We start from the raw sequence: 22,429 nt of genomic DNA, 5'->3' as shown, positions 1-22,429 counted from the left end.
ACGTCTGAGGGATTGCTTCTCACATTAAGGCTAATCGTAAAGCTTTTCTGTAACGTCATGCCACTGCAGGCACTTCTGGTGTGAATCTTTACACAAATATAAAGACTGAATTCAATAAAGAAAATAGCCTGTCGTAAAAACAGACGCTTTAGGACCTGAGGAGAAGCTACAGAAGGGATTTCCCTTTGTGCGGAGGGCTGTACAGTCATCTGAGCTGCTGGCACATAGTGTTGGAGATACATTCATAGCATATTCCATTAGACAATTACACACTACTATGGTTTAGTACTGAGAAGATACCCTGTCAATTCGTCATGCAACATTACATGACTTTTTAAAAGTACAAAACCACGATCCCTGAGTTTAGGACAAATATAAGACAATAAAATACATTCTAAAAAAAAGGTAGTACAAAACAGGAATGGCAAGGGCAGCTGCATACTGACAAATAAATACATTATTTTCCATAGCATTCAAAATAATGGACATAATGAACAAAAACATTATTAAACTGGTTCAGCACCTCAGTAACATCTGAGGAAGAAGCTGCAGTGCCCTTACCATCCCTAAATCAGGACAACGTAAAGGAAAGCACATTCAGAAGAAAGCCGTCAGAAATAGAATGGACCTGAAGCAGCCAATCACATGATGCAGGTATAAGTAGTTATTAAATATACAGTGGGAGTTTACCCAGCGGTAAACCGAGGTAGATACGTTTTGACAAGGGCTCACACTTCCCTTTCGCTCCAGTGATAAACTCTCTTAAATAATGTCACAAATGTCACTTAGGTCACATTTCTGACAGGATTCTAAACATTCATGGTGGGTGAGATTTCTTTTTTCCAAAAACATACACTCAAAGCAGGAAAAAAAAACACATTCAATGAATGAAAAAGAAAAATAAGCGAAGCCACAGGCCATGGCGACGCCCCTAGCGTGCTAAAGGCATCTGAGGGCATTCTGCTCCGTGCGTGATGGTCTAAAAGAGAGGAAGTGTAAAAAAAAATGTCTCTGGCATGCTTACATTCAGGCCTGCTGCGGCATCCACACACTCTAGTCTACTGTCAAACACACACATACACAAACGCACACAGTCTCAGACACACTCGGGTACGTGCCCACACGCCGGGACACTGCTCTGGGCTTCTTGATGGTCGGCGTTCGTCTCAGCAGACTTGATCAGTTTGGTGTCAGTCTGATTTTCCTTCGAGAGATCGCCCGACTGTTCGGGATCGCCGCACTCTGAACTGTCTTCAGCCATTAGAGACGGCGGGCGGCTGCTGAGACCCGATGACAGGTTGGTCATCTCTGTTTCGTCGTGAGAGTAACGCCCAGAGTCCCCGGTGGCATGGCTGCCCTCACTGTTGGAGGAGCCCTCGGTGTCCCCAGAGTGCCAGAGCAGACCCTGCATGGAGGTGGGCTGGTCTGGAGACAGCTCGAGCTCATAGGACAGCACTGTGGGAGCAGGCTGGTAGGAGGCGGTGCCACGTTTTATGTTCTACAGCACAAAGAAAAAGTTGTTTCTATTAGTCCGAGCATCAATGGCAAAGTTTGTGGTTGCAAACATTAAATTACAAATGGGAGCTGAGGTTTGGGTCTTTTTATATCGGCAGGTTTTAATGCAGCCTGAGGCTCAGCTTATAAGCCAACAGAGTCCCTCTTAAAAACATAAGACAACTAATCAAGAATTAGTTAAAAGAATTGCACATATATCACCTGAGCTTCTTTGCTGTCCTTTTTCACATTACTGCTGAAGCAAAACCACTTCTCTTTCTTCTCGGAGCTGTGCTGAACAGGGCCCAGATAATTAATAATGAGACTTGTTCCACCCTATAAGTAAGAATAAAAAAAAAAGCTCTTAAATCTCAGATTATAAGACAATTAATTAATAAGGAATTCTTAATTCTTAATGCAATGCTGTTTATGTCAATGTATACACTCTTAATTTAATCTTATTTAAACAAATCTCAAAATTCCACAATAGTCATCATCACTATCATCATCATCATCATAGATTGTTATAACTAGTATCCTTACATACAAATTCATGTTTCCTAAAGGTTGAATAATATTCTGCGTATTGATTGCACTACATGCTGCACGGTGTGCTGTACCTTGGCATCAATAAAATGGGGCTGACTCATCATTGGTACCGACACATCAGCGTCCTCAGCTTGTCTCTCAGAGTCCAGGTTTCCTGCAGCCGCGGCAGAGGCGCTAACCCCGTCTCTGTCGCTTTTAACGACTGAAGATTTCCTGGAGGGGAAACAAACATGATGCAACTACAGATCCAGGATACTCAAGGAAATACAATCCATACTGGCTTCTATTTGTGAGGACAGCAAACGCAACCTGTACCTGTTTTTGCCTCTGCAGACAATAATGAAAGCACATATGATGATGCAGATTAGAGCGATGCAGACTCCCACAGTAATCCCTGTCATTGACTTTTGATCCAGGTGGTAGAAACTATTAGAATAAGCTGTGGAGGGTAACATCGGTTGATTAACAATGAACAAATACAGTTAAAAAATATTTTTTATTAAGACAGGAAAACCTCATCATCAAGGCATCGATTAACCTGTGGAGTGAGTGGAACCATGGGCGTCTTGGTCTGAGGGCACTTGCACTGTCAGCTCTACTGTTTGAGAGAACGGACCGTCTCCCATGCCGTTGGATGCAGAAACTTTCGCCAAATAAACCTGGCCAGGCTTCAGGTTCTCCAGCAGAGCCATGGTGATGCTCCCTGTTGGTGAGAAATATGTTTGGTATTCATTGCAGCATGTCTGAGCAATGAAAGAAGCTAACTGAGAGGGTTTTGTGTTTGATAGTCACAGATCAATGCTGAATTGGCTGCTGAGGTTTCATTGATAAAGTGTGAAATTTCAGGAATAGAGGGAATTAAATTTTATTTAAAGGAAGGAAAACAGCAATGACAAAATAATGTGCTTACCGACCATGGCATTTGCAGTAAGCCTGCTTTATTTCATAAGTCTTAAGGGTAACCCAGACATATAAACCAATGAAAAGAGAAAGCTTAATGCAGTCAACACTGTCACAGCGTAAATCAGGGATCACACTCAACAGGGACGGAGGATAGTGGAAGAAATCAGGTACTGACAAATAGAGAGGTGTGTGCTCCCCCCCCCCCCCCCCCCCCCTTGCACACCTTCATGCTCTCTTTTTCTCTATTTGTCTTTTGCCATACTTCTCCTTACCTTCTCTTTGCAGCACCTGCCATTCCCCGGCTATCCAGGCGTGTCTGGAGGCGTACAGGACTGTGTAATGCGTCACATCCACGCTGGGTTCACCTGGGGGTTTCCATGAAACCAGCGCCATGTCCTCTTCAATCAGGGTCACTTTCACATTTGACGGAGGGAGGGTGGGAGCTGGGTGTTGGAATAGGAGGAAAAGGCAAGATTAAATAAAATAAAAAGCAAAGAACACCACAACAGAATAAAAGGTGTGCTTTTAAGTAGCTCCCGGCAATTTTAATATGTGAAATTAATTGTGTGAATAACTAGCAAATATAATGCAAAAAAGGACACTATATGTTTATATTTCCACCCATCTATTTTCTGAAAGACAAACATGCTCATATTCACACCTACGGGATATTCAGTTGTGTTTCTGGACTGTGGGAGGAAGCCCGAGAACCCAGAGAGAACCCACGCAGATGTGGTGAAAACATGCAAACTCCACAAAGAAAAGCCCTCGGTGGGATTGAACCAAAGTTTTGTAAAATTCCTACCATCAGGGAAAGTGTTCCTGTAGACCACAGGGCTCCAGGGGCTGGACAGCTGGTCGATATGGAGACGAATGGCAAATTCATACTTGGTGTTTGGCTCCAGACCTCGCACAAGGAGGCTCTGCTCACTCCTGCAGGAGGAGGAGGACATTAAGAGGGGTTTAACGGACCGGTCCTTTCAAATTATACTCCACTTCAGTGGGCTGGGATGAAGGTCAATCATCCCAACCAGCTCGACGTGATGTGAAGATGTGAGCTGTGCAGATTCACACTAATAAAATGTGTTGATTTTAAACAGATTACAAAATAATAAGAAAAAGAAAAAAATTAATAAGATTAATAACTATATGACTTCAAAAATAACATGGGGTCGTTTGTAGAAATAAACCCAACATGTTAGATCTGAATTTGCCCAGCAGGTGGCCCTATCATTTCACACTGGCAGCGTGTGCCTCTCTGGGGCAGCTCAGAGGCTTTAGTGACTTGTAAACTTTCTCTAACACGAATGAAGACAGCAACTGAAGGCTGCATTTGAGTGAGTCTTACGTCTGCAGGTACAACACCAGGGAGGCGTTCTGCAGGCCAACGGCGTTGCAGCGGACGGTGTAGTTGACTGCATGGCTGGAGGTGAAGGCTGGGCGACTCCAGTGCAGGACTACAGCAGTGGAGCTGTTGGTCTCAGCATTCACGTGGTGCGGGGGAGGAGGAGGCGGCACGAGGCGATCTCTAACAGCTGAGAGATTTAGAATGACGTCATTTCACCAACTTTGATTAAAAACAAGTTAAATATCAGCAGCAGCGATTACGCTTCGTCTGCACTAAAATAAAATGTCTTTGTGTATGTTGTGGGACTTACAGACGCATCCAGGGGTGCTGATGGTTCGGTCTGCCTGATAGCCATCTCCAACAAAATTATAAGCCAGGAGCTTAACGTGGTACTTCTTTCTTGGGTCTACATCAAGAAGAAGAAAGAAAGCGAAATGTATAAATAGATCATATCGTAGAAATGTAAAAATAAATAAATAAAACAACTCTTCACGTGTTATAGTTTAACATCTGGACTTCAGCAAGCCTCCACCGTCACTGACACTGCAGTAATTCACCACTGACCACTACACCATGACAAATGACAGTGTGATTCCTACAGCCAACAGAAAGGAGGGGTTATACATGAAAGAGACTTGGACTGAGTGGGTGTGGGGTCAGCAAGGTTTCCTGGGTTGATGGTGTGCTGGGAACTAGAGGTGAGGCAGCGAGACAGATGCTCGGTGCTGCTGTAAATCCTTTGGTCAGTTTCTAAAGCTCGGGGCAGCAGAACAGAGGAGCTGCATCATCCATCACCCTGTCACCGCTGCGAATACGAAGGACCTTTCTCCGGCCCCTCACCTGCTGGTCAGTGGACACTTTTATTCAGGCCCAGCAACGAGGAGTTAAACTGAAGGACAAACTGGGCAAAACACCGCGGACGGTCAACAGCCTCGCTGACCCTAAAGACCCCGCTCTGAACAAAAGCCATCTGACCAAATGTCCCTTCTACCTTGAGTAAGGATCATGGCCTGATCTGAATGCTGCATACAATGTTCCTATAAAAACAGGTTTCCACTCGGATCCCCACGCTCTGTAATAATGACCATCAAAAGCACAACATTTTAAAGATGAAAGTAATTCTCGCAAAAATAACTTGAAATATTATTGAGTTTGTTTTTTGTTTTTTACAATTATACTGCTGTCTGTTGTGTATAAAAAGCATGCAAAGTGAAATATTACACACTTAGAATTTGTATACATGGGGTTTTGAAAGGGTGGGGTTGAGAAACTTGCAACCCCCCTGGAGCGCTGAAGAGCTTCGCTGGAGCCAAACCTGGGCCAGCAGGTCAGCCCGAGATTAAAATTCTGAAAAATTCAAAGATCAGGAGCAGAGAATATGAGATCAGCAAGGCTGTCCACTGACTATAACTATTCAGCTATTTCAGAGAGTAATATAAAAAGGTTTTCCCTGCAACTCAGTCCACCGCTAAGGAGGAGCAGGCACAGGGCATGAACCTAAACCCACCCTCTCAACACAATGAGCCTGACAGAATTATGCAGGAGTAGCTCTATGAGGGGGGGGGGGGGGGGGGGGCTGTGACATCTGGGCCACGACCTTTGACATGGAATCTGGGCAAGCTAAATCCTGAAAGAGGAGGGGTTGTGGGGCTCTCTTTGAGGGGGGGAGGGTCAGGCAGAGGAAGTGAGTGGAAAAACAGGGAAGAGTCGGAATAAAATGTAAATTAGTGGGCACATCATCCTCCTGTTAAAAAAATAAAAACATCCCAGAGCCCAATCAATAGTAGTATAGCCAGCAGTGGACAAATATATAAACGCATTGTATTCTCAGTGTGCTGAGTCAGGACGGTTTCCTGTCCTGTGTACCGAGATAAATCTCTCTCACCCATAAATTATGCTGTTTGTATTAAATGGCATATTTTACCCAATTTTTTGTCACCCCTTCTTTTTTTTAAACCAAAATGCAGATACCGCTGGCCCCTGAGGTTTTGTTCTGGCCTGTGAAAGGCCCCCCGGGCAAGCTAGGCCTGAACAGGGGCCATAAATGTCAACTCCTGCATGAACTCTCACACCAGCATCTATCATCGCGCTCTTCCACTCCTTTGCACTTATTCACAAAGACGCATACCGACACACACACACAATTTAACGCACAATGACCTTTTAAAATAATGGTCAGAATACAAATCTAGCATCCACAACAAGCGTACGTCGCTTCTTGTTTAATAAAAAGGGGCTGACACGATGCAATATGGCCTAAAGCTGTAAGATAAATCTCCCGTTGTGCACTCAGAGCGTCCTGGTGCCAACAGGTATGAGAGGTATTTAAGCTTCAACTGCGACTACATGCTCCTCTCACGGGCCAAGCGGAGAAAACACATGCAAGGAAAGGTCACATCGGTGTCATTTGTACCCAACTGGAGCCTCTCAAGCACATTCCAGTCTCTCAGGGTGAGCTTTCAATCATTCTAGATCATCATAAGGGATAATTTAACAGTTGCCCGAGAGCATGTTCTTCTGTAGCAGGTTTCACAAAACTGAAAACACTGAAATCAATGGTATTGGCACAAAAACAGATGTTCGACATAACCAGCATTATAGGAAATGCTATTTACAGTACAAGCAAATTCAATTTGCTAATCACCCTGTGAGAAAATCATTAAACATTTGGTACTCCTGAGAATTCAAATCAATCCTTATGGGAGCATATTGATATGCAGTTCCAAAATGTATCAGCAAATGTCTCATAGTGTTGTTGCAGCACGATGAAACGCACATAAAACTGAAATCACTAAATTAGAATTTGATTAATAATGCAACTTTAACAAGAGTCAAGTGTAATATTTAAAATAAATGCTCAGCAGGGCTTTTCCTTTAAGGTGTATTGGAGGTATGACGCAGCAAAACGTCTTTCCTTGTGCAAAATGCTGCAGAAGGTTCATTGGGGAAAATAATCTCACCCAACTGCTCAGACAATGAGAGGCTGATTTTCATTTGCGTTGGCTAATGATCTATCTTTGTGGCTCCGAAAGCTAAATGAAAGCCTTTGATGTCAATGCTCCTCCAGCGACATATCTCGGGGCAGTCATAAAACACTTAAATCTATCACAATGACTCGGCACTAAACAGCTAAACTAAAACGCAGCCCCACAAAGCGCCTATATTAAGGAGAAACGGAAAGTTCATTCATCTTAAATCCAACTATTAATGTGACTAATCTTGCTAAAAGTGATTGAGTGTGTTTGAAGCCTCCACTTAAACCACGATCAAGCATTTGAAATTGAGAGAACTGACGGCACAAGAAAATATATTTTTTTAGAATGCAATTATCAAAAATACTTTTAGTTAATATCGCTTTGGTTCTAGTTTTCATGAGAAATGACCGAATCGCCAGCATCAACACCGACAGCGATTTATACTGCTTCCTCATCTTTCTCGTTTCTGATCCATTCAAGCACCGAGCTTCCTGATTTACAAGTCAGCTGCTGACCACCTGGTTGACCCCTTCCAGGCACAGATGGTCAGTTGTCCACTGCTGCTTTGGCCCGATCCCCTTGCTGCGCTCAAACAAAAAAAAAAAAAGAAAAGTCAAAATGAATCTGACCTAGAGGCCAGAAGAGCTGTGATGTGTCACCAACGCCACACGGCAGCTGCTGAGAGAACACACACACTGGAATGCTGCGCAGAGGATGGGAGGCGGGACGCAGTTCTGTTCCGTCCCGCAGCCGATGGTGCTGCTCAACATTATTATTATTAAATGAGAATTTAGTTTGATGTGTGACCAAGATGTGGCCAAGTTTTTAAAAAAACTTTAGAATGTGATTTTTCTTCAGTAAGACGCAGTTAGTCTAAAATCAGACCAGGTCATGAAATGTATAAAAATAACAAGATGTGTAAATATCAAGCTTGAGCCACGTGTTGAGTTGTGGTAACTCAACTATCCTGAGACAGAACTCACCAAGGCCGCTGATGGTCCGCGTATTATCCACGGCACGCAGCTGAAAGGGGCTTCTCTCCGACTGGCTCTCCTCATGGTAGTAGAGTCTGTATCCCAGGACACTGGCAGAGTTCCTGGGTTCCAGTTTCCAGCGCACCAAAATAGTGGTGCAGTTTAAAGGCTCCAAATGCAGCTCAGGTGCGAGAGGAACTTCAGAAGAAAGAGGATGAAGGTTCATGTGAGCAAAGGGTTACTTTGTGAGTCTAAATAACGGTGCTGACTGACACGCTGCTAAAGCTCAACATCGAAGGTAACGCAACCCAAAATGTCAGATTTTGCGGGAATGTCTTCGCAAAGCTGTCCCCAACAGAAGAAGTTATTGACCAGGAGTTTACTTTGAAAGCTGAAACTAACCTCTGATGCCTTGCCGGCTGTTTGACACCCAAAGCAGACCAGAGGAAAACACACTCACAGTCCGGGGAGTGATTTCACACCTTCTTAGTTTTTGGAATCAAGGGAATGGAGTTTGACAAGACTGGTTTCTGAGTTTTAAGTGGAGACAGAGGCCGGGAAAACAGATTCTCCCCTCCCCCACCTTGCCCCTTCACTTTGGATCTAAGAAGTCATATTCTCTTTCCCACCCAGAGGTTCCCTTTATGACCCTCCACCATTGTTAATGACAGGGTAGGGCAAGGGTCACGGAGTAACAAATGCAGTTTCTTAACAAGATTATAGGAGCAAGCTCTTTTCTTGGCTCGCTCTCGTGAAATCAATAGAAGAAAGGAATTCAGAGCTTGTTCATCTCTTTGGACGTTTTCCTCCGTGTTTTTACTGTGAGCCAGGACATTTGAGATGGGAACCTCCTTTCTTTCTACGGAAAGTAAAAACGATGTACCTCGAGCACTGGATGCCTTCGGAGTGCGATGGGATGTCCAGACAGACTGCTCGCCCCATCCTACGCTGGTGGCAGCAACAATGCGAAGGAGGTAGACGGTGTCCGGCTGCAGATCTTTCAGGAGATGCCGGGTTTTGTCGCCGGGTAGCTCTACCTGTGAGACTGTATTCTCAGCACTAGTGCGATAGCACAGTCGGTAGGCAGAGATTCGGCCACGACTCAGTTTATCTGGAAGGAGCTGCCAGGACACCTGGATGTCCACTGGACTGTGGCTGGTGAGACTGAGCTCGGGGGCACGGAGGGGAACTGTGGGTCCACAAGTCAGGAGGATTAAAACCAAATGAAAAAGTCATAGTCTGAAAGGAATATGGTAGCCTCAAACGTGGGATCTCTTTGAGCTGCTTCAAGAACGGCAACAGTTGAAATCAGAAACTAATTATGAAGAAAATAAAGAGCATAAAATCATCATAAAATATTCACCTGTGTTCAGGTTGGGCTATTAACAGAAATGTATTATTAGACTATATCAAACCCTTCTTGTGGTGATCTACAAGCCATTTAAAATCTAATTACCATACTTCAATCTTACTGAACAGAGATGGCGACAGCCCAAGACCACAAGTAGATTACATTTGGCTGGGAATTAAAAACATTTCAGAGGTATTGGACACAAATACAGACACACAAATATAGACGTGTGATTTGGGTATGCAGTACTATATAGGCACAATATTACTTACATTAACAGCCAGCTCCCACTAGGACATAACCTAAAAATAGCACTGTCTCTAATTTAAATGCACGTCTTGTATAACTAACTTCTGGTTTTGCATTAACTATGGGAAAGATTAAATCGTATGCCTCACCGTCCTCTAGCGTGTGCTGGAACACGTGGTCGGACATTCGACTGGCTCCCATGGGCATGTAGGCCACCACATAGAAGGTGTAGTTGCAAGCTGGCTCCAGGTCATCAATGATGTAACGGGTCGTGTCGTTGCCAATGACAACTTGATATTCCTCATTGTTTAATCCTAGATAGATGATAACATAACATCGTCAAATAAAGTCTATACCTACGAAGGAGTTTTATAGTTTTCTGTCAAAATAAAGAAAATCTTTTTTTCCTTTTCAAAAAACTATCTGCCTCATGACAAAAAAAGTAAAATATATTTATGTATAAATATTTTTTTCAGTTATTTACATTTACTTCCAGTGTCAAAGATGGGTTTTTACCATAAAAATATACAAAAAAGGACATTAAAATCCCACAACTGCAAAAATAATGTATTAAGATTTGGTGAAACTGGTTCACTTGCATTGGCCTCCAAACAGCCTACTGTTCAATAGTTACTTAAGAGGAGATTAGGAAAGTCACACAAAAATACCTGGTGATTTCTGACCTTGGTAAACAAGGTACTTAAGGAGTACCAGCCTGTAGCCTGAATAACTCAGTAACAAAGTGTCCCTTCCTGTCCAGTTCACAGCGTGCCACTAATCTCACAGACGAAGACTTGTAGACACTCCATCACAAGCTAATTCATTCCTCCTTTTATTATAAGCCTCATTTAAACCCAGGCTTCTCGTTCTACAACCGCAGGTACAGCACAGACTGTCAATGTCAATGAACAGCCATCCGCTGTGAATGGGGCTCACAAAGAACTTAAATCTGAATTACGTGGATAAAATCCTTGACAGATATCTAAAAAAAACAAAACTTGCTTAACTTTTATTTTGACCTCCTTATCCCCAGCGAAGTCGAGCAGGTGTTCCTTTTTCTCTGGTAGAATGCTGTACGCCCCCCCCCCCCCCTCTCCCATGTAAGTCAGTGGCATTATAATTAAGTGCAGCGCTTGAATGAACAAGTTGATTTTTTTTTTCCCCCCTGAAATGTTTCATTGTTAGAATACAACTCTTCTAGTCAACATCAAGAGTTCCCAGGGGTAGCTGAAAAGCTTTCCTGCTGCCACACTACAGCCCTTGTGCTTGTTCTGAATAGTTCCGTCTACGTCCTGGATCCTAACAGGCAGCAGGAAGGGACCTCCATCTTGGAGCTCCATCAAGCAACGGTCTTGAGAAGACTAGTTCTGTTTGCCACTGTTCATCTTGACCCAAGCCCACCAACATAGCTGACAATGAATAGTCAGATCTCACAGCGTACTTCATAGACAAGAAGTGCTGACAATGTGATTTTCTGCTGCCTGGAAGGAGACTCAACGTACTGCAAATCAGCACTTTGGCCTGAAGACTGGCAGGCTGGAATCGGAGAGAAGCACACCTGCCAGTTTTCTGCAGACCACTTCCAATCTCAGCCTGAGGGGAGCTGCAACAGGCTCTAATCGCATAACACAACAGAATCTCAAACTGGCAGTCTATTTTGATGAGACAAGCACCGCCAACGTCTCTGGTTCTGCTGCATCGACTGACAGTGTTATAGCGGAGTGACGCTGTAGCTGTGGTGTAGTTTTTTAAAGTTTCCTTCATCTAGAGAACATGTCCATGTGAGACATTGAAACTTGACAATGGCATTCTGATCTCCGTTATCTCTCGTTTGTTTTCGTGAATGGCTTACCTTCAGCTTTCATGTAGTGGACTGAGTAAGCAATAACTTTCTCCGAGTTATACATCGGCCTCTCCCAAGCCAGAAGAATGGCCGAGCTAGAAACGGTGTCCGCTCTGATATCCCTGGGGGCACTCGGCCGGTCCTCAGACATCACCACGATGAGCCTGGCCATGGAAATGACAGATCCCAGCTCATTCTCTGCCTGGCACTGGTAGATGGCATCGTCCTCGGGGATGATCTGGTTGATAACAAGTTTGCTGAGGGACACAAAAGGATTCACGCAGTCAATAATATCATTAAGTGAGAACAAATTATCAGGGAAACCAACTAAACCACATTTGCATGGCTGTAAATTATTCCGTTTCCTTTCTACTGAAGAAACAGCAGGTAATAATTAATTTAAAAATGCTTTGAAATGGCCACCGAAGAATATTAAATGACAGCTTTTTTGGTAAAAGGAGCTCCTGGCCTACAGATGCATGCACGTTTGACTTAAAACGGGATTTATGCATGTCTTGGAAGGATCCCAGAGTTCCTAAAATGTTCATGAGACAAGGAGAATTCTTATAAAGAGAAAAAGTAAACCTTGCAGAAGCTCCCAGACAATTCAAAGGAGAGAAGCATGAATGTGTTACAGGATTTGGGATCCGGGGTAATGGCGGTCACAGAGGTGGACAAAACACTCCATTGCACCTTCATTGGATGTACATGGAAGGTCTGCAGTGAAAACGCTGCATGAACCGGGCTAATGACGCAACAGCAGGAGACACATGCGTGAAACAAATAACAATACCTGTTGTACATCTTGATACGCCCGTTGGAGTGAACCTTCCCTCCATTTTTGAGCCAGGTGATTTGGGGTGTTGGCATTCCTTCAGCTTGGCACACAAAGCGAGCGGTGCCGGCCCGCGGGCGAGTCAAGCTCTCCGGCCACTCAACCAAAGAAGGGGGTGCTTTAGGAAAAACACAATAAATACAAATATACAAAGAGATTTACATCAAATAGATCATTTTTATTTTTATTTATTTATTCTATTGTCTTAAAACAGATCATTTTTAGAAGATTTAGAGGATATATATATTATATATTTACCTAGCACAGTGACATTGGCTGAAGCAACGGTATGGTTTCGCGTGCCAGGAGTGGTGGCTCTGCACATATAGACTCCTCTGTGCTGGGGCTTGATGTCTGTGATTATGAGGTTGCCATTTCCCAACACTTTAGTGCTGTAAACATCAATGGACTTGCTGTCTGCTCGGCTCCAGGAGATGATGGGTCGGGGATTGCCTGTGGCCATGCACTCCAGGATGGCATTCTGGTGCAGGGACACGGAAATGTTCTGCGGCCCGACGATGATGCGTGGCCTCTGGGGGAGTCGGGGGCTGGGAGCTACAGAGCATAAAAATTAACGCGTTAACCAACGACTACACAAAACAGTTTGAGAGACACAAACCACAACAAATGGTAAATATCGACAGCAAACTCTTTGATTTGTTTTGGATAGTTCACTCCTTAAATGTATGTTCATGCTCTTCGCCTAACAATCTTGCTAAAATTAAACTGTTGACATACCTGGGGTGACAGTGAGGGTCGCCTCTGTGCTTCGGCGGCGGCTGGCAATGTTGGTGGCAATACAGCGGTAATGTCCAGCATCTGCCTGCTGCACCCCGGTGATCTGAAGAACACCGCTGGGCAGGACTGTGATTCTGGAGCCACACACAGATACAACACAGAATATATCACTCTCATTATGGGGCTATTGCAAAAAATATATATATATTTCTAACAGCTGATTACGGAGAGAGCGACTAATTATATTTCATGTGAAGTTGGGGTATAAAATGATGGCCTACATACCGTTCAGTGACAAGGGGCAATGTGACCCGATTGAACTCCCAAGTGATGATTGGAGGAGGGTGTGCACTGATTTTGCAGGAAAACCTGGCAACTGAGCCTTGTGTCACCACCAATGGCGTTGGTTGGAGTGCAAATGAGGATATACCTGCAGCAAAAAAGAGGCATCAGGACAAATTACAAATACATCTCGATTTGATTCATTGTTTCATTCGTTACAGCAGAATCTATCAACTTCATCAGCCCCATATTGAGGTTGTAACTATGGCAAACAGTAATAAAGGAAGGATCAGTCCAGACGCACGGCTTTCACTAACACAAAAGAAAAATCAAGTATCTGTGGCATTTTTCAAGATTTGGTCAACGAACATCGAATGATCTATTTCTGAATTACTCTCTTAAACACTGTTATATTTCAGGCATCCACTGATCTCAGTCCCAGTGCTGTCAGAAAACATACACAACCATTAGTTACCTAAAGCCACCGACCTGCAGAGTGCTGCAGGAAGCCGATGGTGACTGGAGTGGAACAGTCACTTCCTGTGGGGATAAGGTTTCCCTGAACGTGAGCTGTTGTCAGCAGCTGAGCAGTATTTGAAGAAAATACAGAGAAGCAAAAAAAAAGAAAGAAGCGTAACAATGTCTGAATGATTTAAGTTGTTTTGGCTCTTTAAACCAATAGCTGCTCTCTCTGACAATGATTTCTTCTTACCCGTAAAAGTCCGAACAGCCATTAAGCCTACCCACTGCTGTGCCACCCCCCCTCTGCTCAGAGAGCTGGAGGCCTAAGGTCAATCATTTGCTACAACAAATCAATTGCCACGCTGTTGCATGTGGACAGCTAATAGTGAGATTAAAAAAAGCACTAAATCACTGGAGCATCTCTCTCTAAATTATAACTCATCAAACACACTGGGGTCCTCTGCAGCTTCCGTTCACACATCCAAAGCTCCTTCAGCTGCAGGCAGCAAGAGAAACAGAAAGAAACACGATGGGATTTGAGTTGACGCCATATTTTTCAGGTCTTCAGTACAAAAAAAAAAAAAATGCTTGACATCCTTCCAGGTATATTTTTCCCAAAGAGAAATGCAACACTAGCGCTGAGGTCCACAGGAAAGCACTTCACTGTCATAAACCCACTGGGCTGTGAATACGGGCCATGATGGATGGCTCTATGAAATCAGTGTCGACAGGTGTTGTGGTGCTAAACACAACCAAAGAGTTCTGACAAAAAAAAAAAAAAAAACACAGGGTGAATTATGACTTTAACGCAGCTTGGAAGAAAGTAAGCAAAGTAAGGGAGCTAGATGGCAGTCATGACTTGTGATGCTAAGATCTTGATAGGAATATGAATGAAAATGTCTTTATTAGATTAAAAGAGGATTATTAGACCTCTATTTTGCAGCCTGTGAGGGTGTCTATCACTGATATTGTTCTTATTGGACTAGATCAGGGGTTCCCAAATGGGGAGTGCTCGATAACCTTTTATGGGGCGTGAAACCTTGGATTATGTTTTCACCAATTCATTCATTTTCCTGCACCTTTTCTGCTTTGCAGGTCACTGGAGCCAATCCCAGTTTGCTATGGGTTAGAGGCGGGGTCCACCCCAAATGTGTCGCCACACAAAGACCACACATACACTCATGTACTAGGGACAATTTGGAATAATAAATTCAACTAAATTGCATGTTTTTAGCAAAAAAAAAATATATATATATTTTTTTATGTTTAATGGTTATACATTTAAAATTTAAATGCATTTATTTATTATTTTTGCTCGTACCTTTAAACTCTGTTTTTTTCCCCTCTTCACTCCCACAGAGAACCCTCCCACACACACGCACACACACACACACACACACACACACACACACACACACACACACACACACACACACACACTCCCCCCATGTTAATGCAGGCCACAAAAATGCCATTAAGGTGCTGAAATGATTATGACGAGCCTCGTTTATCCTCTTCCTTACTAATAGGGTGTTCCATTTCTACAAATGATGTTGGATTGACAAACAGCGTGATAATCATTGATTATTGATCATCGACGATCAATGCAAAGTTCATTGTGAATTACTTTAACTACATTAACTCATGTAGCCATTTAGAATTTGTGCATTACATGAATAGAAAAAACTCCTTTATTCCATGAAAATATATAAAAATAAAACCTCAAGTCTGTCATGAACAGGATAAATTCCTACGCCTGTTCCAGAACATGAAGAACCTGTCCTTCACTTCTCAGCTCTGAACTCCACAGATCCCAGATAGCCCCCCCATCTCAGGCAGAGACCTGCACGACAAACCGAAACAAGCTCTGCTCCTCACCACTGAAAACCGAATATACATTTCCCCACTTTATTCTCATGCTGCAATGATTTCAGTTGACATTATGTAATAATATAATCTTCTGCTGTATCAACAACTTATGCAAGTAGATGCAAATACACTGAATAAAACAACACCGCCGGTCCAGCTGCTGCAGGATATAGGTACTTTACAGATAGCGTGAAATGCATTAGCATGAATTCAATAACATTTTATTTATTCAGCCGCTCTGTAAACACGGCTTCATGGTATATTGCAGTACATTTGCCCTACAAGCCAGAGTGAAAGAGGACTAACGCTGTAGATGCCTCACTTCAATTTGATGCAACAGATGGGCCTGTTGATGGTCTGAAGGTCAGAGGAGTCAGGCCCAAACAAAAGTTCCTTTACAAATACCACGAGTAGGTTTAGCCCTCTCTTCTCTAGTTACTGAGGTTAGTATCTCACCTAGTGAGAGCTATGGGGGGGGGGGGGGGGGTACTCACAGTGGAGTTTGTTTTTGCAGGTATACTTTTCAAATTTGATTCTAACTGATACCATCCATGAAAAGTTACCGAGGAACGACACAAAACTTCTCCACAAAAAAACATCAGCCTCATTTTCACTGAGCAGCACTGCTATGAGGACAAACACAAAAAGCCCATCTCATGTCATGCACCTCATCTAACATTTATACTTGACATCATAACCGTCACTCGTCAGCTTTCTGATAACCTGAAACCGTGAAACTGAAAAACCTGACTTTATCTTCATCTGCATGAGCTATGTGGACCAGAATGACGCGTCTGAAGGTCCAAAACTCACCCCGCCCGACTCCCAGAGTAACCTTTTAGGAGAGGCATTAAAATTGATCCTGCAGGCACTTAATTGCTAGCCTTCAGCAGCAGGAGGAACCTTTACTAATTCACGAAAACAAACCTGAAAAGTGTTGTGTGCTGTCTTTGTGAACAGGAAACACCACATGGTTATATATATAAAAAAAGTTTCATTTAAATTTACACATTTTACAACTCCTATTGAAAAACACCACTAATTTAGTTGAGTGATGAGTCCTTCAGAAGGTGAAATAACTCCATTGAACATTAAAAAAGAGGACTGAATTAGAATGTGGAGCTGAAAAAGACCACAAATCAATCACTTGCTGGCTGTCAGACGTGATGGTGCTGCGACACACAGGCTGCAGGAGCATCGAGTGACCACTGGCCCAACCAAACAAAGACCTATTCCTATGAGCAGCGTGACCTCTCAAACCACTGACCACCAGGCAGTGTGGGGGGGGGGGGTTGCTGGAAACACTAGTCACCCCCTCCTCCAAACCCTTATCTCTCCTGCAAAGTTTTTCAGTCATTCATCAGTGACAACAGACAGTGGCTTCATTGTCTTAAAGCTCCATATCACAACATGAAGTTGAAGAAGCCAGTTTATAAATAGCTACATACTATTTTAAAGAATACTTTTAAGCTTTGGTGCATTTCAAAAATATGTCTAATTCAGATTACATAACAAAAACAAAAACAAATATTAGACCCATCGATGACTATTGCAGCAGAAACTGATCAAACTAGATGAGCACCAGGGATTTTTGTGGGAAAGATTTAAGTCCTGTGCTTTTGTCTCACTGCCCTCCATCTATTGAACAATTTAGAGAAACCTTTGACCTCTGGCCCTACCATTCAGGGGAACCATGGTAACCTTTGGTGTCCGGCAGAGGAGAAAAACAAGATTCCAGGCTGTCCTGCTTGGCCATCTCATTCACTCACAGTCCACACTGTGGTGGATTTGCTTTAGTCGTATTGAGCTATTCCCAAGTACTAAGCCAGTGTGAGTCAGACGCATATCTTAGCAACTTAAAATAAAGCTGTGGTCAAGGCTTTGCTACCTGCAAAGTAGTAGAAGCTCCTTTAAATGTAATCTATAACTCATTCTGCACCAGTTTTAAACGTTAAATACAGTGATTATGGCCCCATGTAAGATATCACATCTGCATTAGAGCCAGAAACAACCAAACCCAATTTGTCATTTAAGATGCTACAATATCTTGACACTTAGATGACCCAGGATGCTGTATATTTGGAAAATACTAACAAAAATATACTAAGCATAGTATTAACAAGTAGGAGGGCACTCACAAAAGGCCCAACAGCCCTCTTAATTAAATTAAACAAATATCTGAGGAGTCCCACAAGGCTCCATTGTGGGTCCAATTCTCTTTCACTATAGAAGCTATCTTTTGGGTCTATTTTAAAAGGATCACTGGAATCATTGAGGAGCTGCCTTCAAGAAGTTCAAACTAAGATGGAATTGAATTTCCGTAATCACAATTAAATACTCTGCTCAATCAAATGTTCTTTTTTGATAGTTCCTTCAAACCAGGCAAACAAAAGTAGTGTTTTTCTACTTTTTAAATAAAAAAGACTTTTGGCAACAGTCAAAGTATATGTTTCTTCTAAAAATTATAATCTATGTTGTTTTAAATCAGTCTTCACTTCATTCTTTGCAGCTAGTTCAAATCGCAGCTGCTCGATCTTTGGGAAAAAGGAAGCATGATCACATAATCCAACTAGAAAAGCACTCGGAAGAGCACAAACCTCTGGATTTACACCGTCCACATGGTGATCTGGATCATCACAAAAAGCTTCTAAATTGTTCTTGGTATCTTCATTAACCGACCATGAAAAGTAAAAGTGAATCGGAGTATTTTAACGGATTTTTGAAACCGTAAATGGGACTTTCAACATTAAAATTTAATATTTTTTTCCTGACCTCATTCTGGATCAGATCCAGAAGACATTCTCCATTATAGTGCATATCGAACCCCTCGATGAGGACATTTTCCTCACTTTTATGACATACGTTACCTGTGATTACATAGTGCTAGAACTTTTAAAAAAAGAAAGAGAAAAAGCCAAATCCAGAGGTCATCGCTCTCGAAGTCTATCTATCTGAAATCTATTGACAAAAGTCACATGGTGAAGCTCAGGTGTCACATTCCTTTTCATAAAGGCCAAATCCCTTCTCACCTTTGTGCTTGAGCTACACAATGTTTAAGTTTAACTTCCATCAGCTTCACATTCCTCAAATAATAACCAGCAAGCTTCCAAATGTAAAATTCCTGAACAGAATTCCACGTAACGGACGTGGAAGAGAGACGTGTTCCTCGATTAGGACTGTCACGCTGACATTTGTTTTCAAAATGTACATATTGAATTAATGTTTAATCTTTAACATTTACAATCAATATAATTCGTTTTGCAGTCCATTGATATCAGGACAAACAATTGCCCAAAAGATACTCTTGTCTTTTGCGAGTGTGTGGCGGGGGTATCAGAGTCAAAAGCTTTTCTTTCGTTCACTAGAGTAGTGAGGCAGAAAACAATTGTGTGCAAAGCCTTCAGCCCCGACTGGCCAGGTAAAACCTGCAATAAAGTTTGGTCATTTAGACACTCAGGGCAGAGCAGTAGTGCTGGGAAACAGCAAATCACATTTGTGTGCATGTGTGTGCGTGTGTGTGTGTGTGTGTGTGTGCGTGTGTCTGCTGCCTCCCCGTCCTTCAACCGAGCATTTCTCAGGTATGAGCAAACTTTATGAGCTTCCAGATAGACCCTCAAGCTGGTCTAAGTGCTCTTTTAAGACAAACTTGTAAAGCTTACGGGGAGATTTTATCACCTCTTAACTTTAAACTATAAAACAAGTAAAGTAACCAAATAATTAATAAAACTTAAAAAGAATACTAAACATCAGAGCTGTGAATGGGATCTCTATCAGAAAGCATTGCATGTGGTTGAATGGATCGTCATAGCGATGCATGTAAACTCACTGAAAGGGTTAAAAACAAAAACTGTGGCACAACTGATTTTTTACTGCACATTTGGCTACAACATGCACTTAAGATATCAACATCTTGCATATGATGTTAAAAAAAAATCCTGTTTTCATCACAAATGGGAATGCATGCATCCGTGGGGTTTAAGTGTTAACAATGCATGCTGGGAAGAGGCACAGGAGGGACACATGGTTCAGGAGGAGGAGGGGACGTGAGCTCCAAAAAGATCAATGGGGCCTGAAGGCTCCTCTACGCCCTCTTTTAAAATATAAGGCCAACTGACACGGCACCAGAGGAGAAAGAATTCCAAAAGAACAATTCCTCCAGTGATCAGGGTGCAATAACATGAAAGCCCCGGCCCGTGAATAGGGGTCATCCTCTCCTTAGCATCCTGGACAGCTCCTAACCTTTCAAATCTGCAGGTCCTTCATTAACACACCAATGGGCATGTTCTCCGCTTCAAACAGTCACCTCATGGGCTCTGACTTTGGATACTTTGCCCCTCTTCCTCCACAGCTACCATCAAGCTGCCCCAAAGATCGGCCGGAATACGAGACACGTTTAGAGCTGCCCACCTGGCGTTTGAAATTTTAGCACAGCTTCCTGATGTGATTCCAGGAGAATACTCACTTGTGATTGTGAGGCGGGCTTTCTGGCTCAGGATTGCACCATACTTGTTCTGAGCAAGGCACTGATAGAGCCCCTCATCCGATTTGTCTCCTCTTCTGGTCTCCACCTCTGAAATATACAGCGATCCATTTGCGAGCAGGAACAGCCGCTCATTCTCCGACACCTTCACGCCGTTCTTCAGCCAGCTGACGTCGATGGGTGACTCCCCCCGCGCCTGACAGTCCAGAATAACAGCACCTCTCCGCATGGCTGTGACATCATGGGGCTCCTTGACGAAAAACAACTCGCTAAAGCACAGAGCACCTACAAGAAGGGAGGAAACGGCACATGAGAGATTTACATACCGCCTAAACAACGAGTTCAAATCATTTAAATCTGCACATTCTTTTCTGAAATCAGGAATTACACACATTCATGTACAATACTGTTTGTAATCTTTCCTTTTGCTTTTATGCTCATAAAGGGAAGCAGCCGATCTGATTAGTTCCTTTGCTTTAAACGGAGCCTGTTGCTGATCATGAGCTTTACTTTATATTTGTGGCCGGTGACCTTCGTGTCACGTCAACAGATCTATAGTTGATTGGCAGATCAGAAGTACTTTTTTGTGTGGACAGTAACTGGAGGACTGATTAGAATACGTCACCGCAGCTATTCAAAAACACATTTTTAGATTTAGTCACACAACCCTGTCTTATCCGTCACATGATATCTGTTGTTGTTTATTTATGCAGCCGGCTTCAATGCTGAGAAGAGTAGCACTATTACAGCTGCTTTAAATTCCGATTAAAAGCACTGAATAAATATGGTTTTCTTAAACCAGGTTAACTTTAACTGAGGCCAAGCTTGACGAGAAAATTAAAGAAAATTTCATGAACAAACTTATTAAATCCAAACTTGTGTTTTAATTGAATATATATTTTTTTTTAGTATACTATTGACAAACTTATCGAGAAGTTTAACCTCCGTGCCTGCCGGTGAGCTCGCCGTGGGAGTCCCACTCAAACACACGCGTTCGGTTCCGGTCGGTGATGGACCGACGGGACAAATGTTTCTAAGCGCTTACCTGGGATTGGGAGAAAGGCGATAAGAAACAGCAAACGCTGATACAGCCTCCATTTAACCGGCGCCATTTAGCGGAATTGTCCGTGCATCGCTGCCTATTGTCCCATGCTTGTTTCCTCCTTGTGCACCTCCTTGCTAATGAGGAGGACCGAGGAGCTGCAGGAGCTGCAGGAGCAGAGTTTCTCTCCTCTATAACGAACACAGGTCCATCGGTCTGAGTGATGCGTTTAGTCTGTCGCCCCCTAGCGTTCGCTGCAGAGCACTGCGGCCTAAAGTGTAGAAGTCGAAAGTTCCCAGAAAAGCTTGTAAATTATGAATCTTGAGTTCAGATTTTCTCTTTGATGAAAATATTTGAGTGTTTCACGTTGTGAAATGTGAGATCAGTTTTTTTCTCTGCGTAATGTTTACCAAACTTGACAGATGGATTTGGTGACAATGAAAGCACAAAAGTCATGCACCAATACTGTCATGTCACTTCTCCTTATCAATAGATGTGAGGCTGTATTGATGAGAACAGTAACAGAGGCCAACTGCCAACCTAATGGTTTCTAACTACTGAAATTTTGTTTCTAATGGAAATGAGTTTTTCTATTTAGAACTCGGCAGGACAGCTGCTGCGTCAATGCCGATATTGATCCGATGCTCACTTACCGTGGAGAAAGATCAAACCCCCACCTTCCCACGGCTCTCACTCCTCCCCACGTGAACTTTCATTCAGCAGGATGACCACAGCCCAGCTGCAAAGTCCACGCAGTCAGAAAAAGAAAAATGATCAATGATTAGTTTTTTCCTTCTGTTTCATAATGAACATTTGTATGCATTAAGTTGTTCTTGTAAATCAATCACCACAAAAATCATTGATAAACTGATTGGATTGCTGCTGTTACAAATATATTGTGTGTTTATGGCATGTTACAAATTATATGAATGCGTATATGTTTGTTTGCTTGAAATTCATTCAAAGATACAGAGAGGGTTAGGAATTTCTTGTAAATTATATACTTTGTTTGAGGTTCCAAGTCTTGGCATTTCT

At 42.8% G+C, this 22,429-nt stretch overlaps 1 protein-coding gene across 1 annotated transcript; it reads right to left on the bottom strand.

The window, feature by feature from the left end:
* Window positions 1-1,096: 1,096 nt before the first annotated feature.
* Window positions 1,097-21,464, bottom strand: prtga (protogenin homolog a (Gallus gallus)). The gene is made up of 19 exons (XM_068741564.1): window positions 21,398-21,464; window positions 20,335-20,637; window positions 13,545-13,689; window positions 13,260-13,393; window positions 12,780-13,076; window positions 12,480-12,639; window positions 11,696-11,943; window positions 9,993-10,157; window positions 9,127-9,432; window positions 8,253-8,441; window positions 4,605-4,700; window positions 4,295-4,481; window positions 3,752-3,879; window positions 3,219-3,389; window positions 2,582-2,746; window positions 2,359-2,482; window positions 2,115-2,256; window positions 1,717-1,830; window positions 1,097-1,498 (listed from the first exon to the last, which is right to left on the bottom strand). The coding sequence occupies exons 1-19, from the start codon at window positions 21,462-21,464 to the stop codon at window positions 1,097-1,099; spliced, it is 3,543 nt and encodes a 1,180-aa protein (XP_068597665.1).
* Between the last annotated feature and the right edge of the window lie 965 nt (window positions 21,465-22,429).

The sequence above is a fragment of the Brachionichthys hirsutus genome, chromosome 1 (genome assembly GCF_040956055.1).
Source record: "Brachionichthys hirsutus isolate HB-005 chromosome 1, CSIRO-AGI_Bhir_v1, whole genome shotgun sequence".
NCBI lineage: Eukaryota > Metazoa > Chordata > Actinopteri > Lophiiformes > Brachionichthyidae > Brachionichthys > Brachionichthys hirsutus.
Note: the sequence above shows the minus strand (reverse complement) of the source record. Positions and strands in the feature narration are given on the sequence as shown.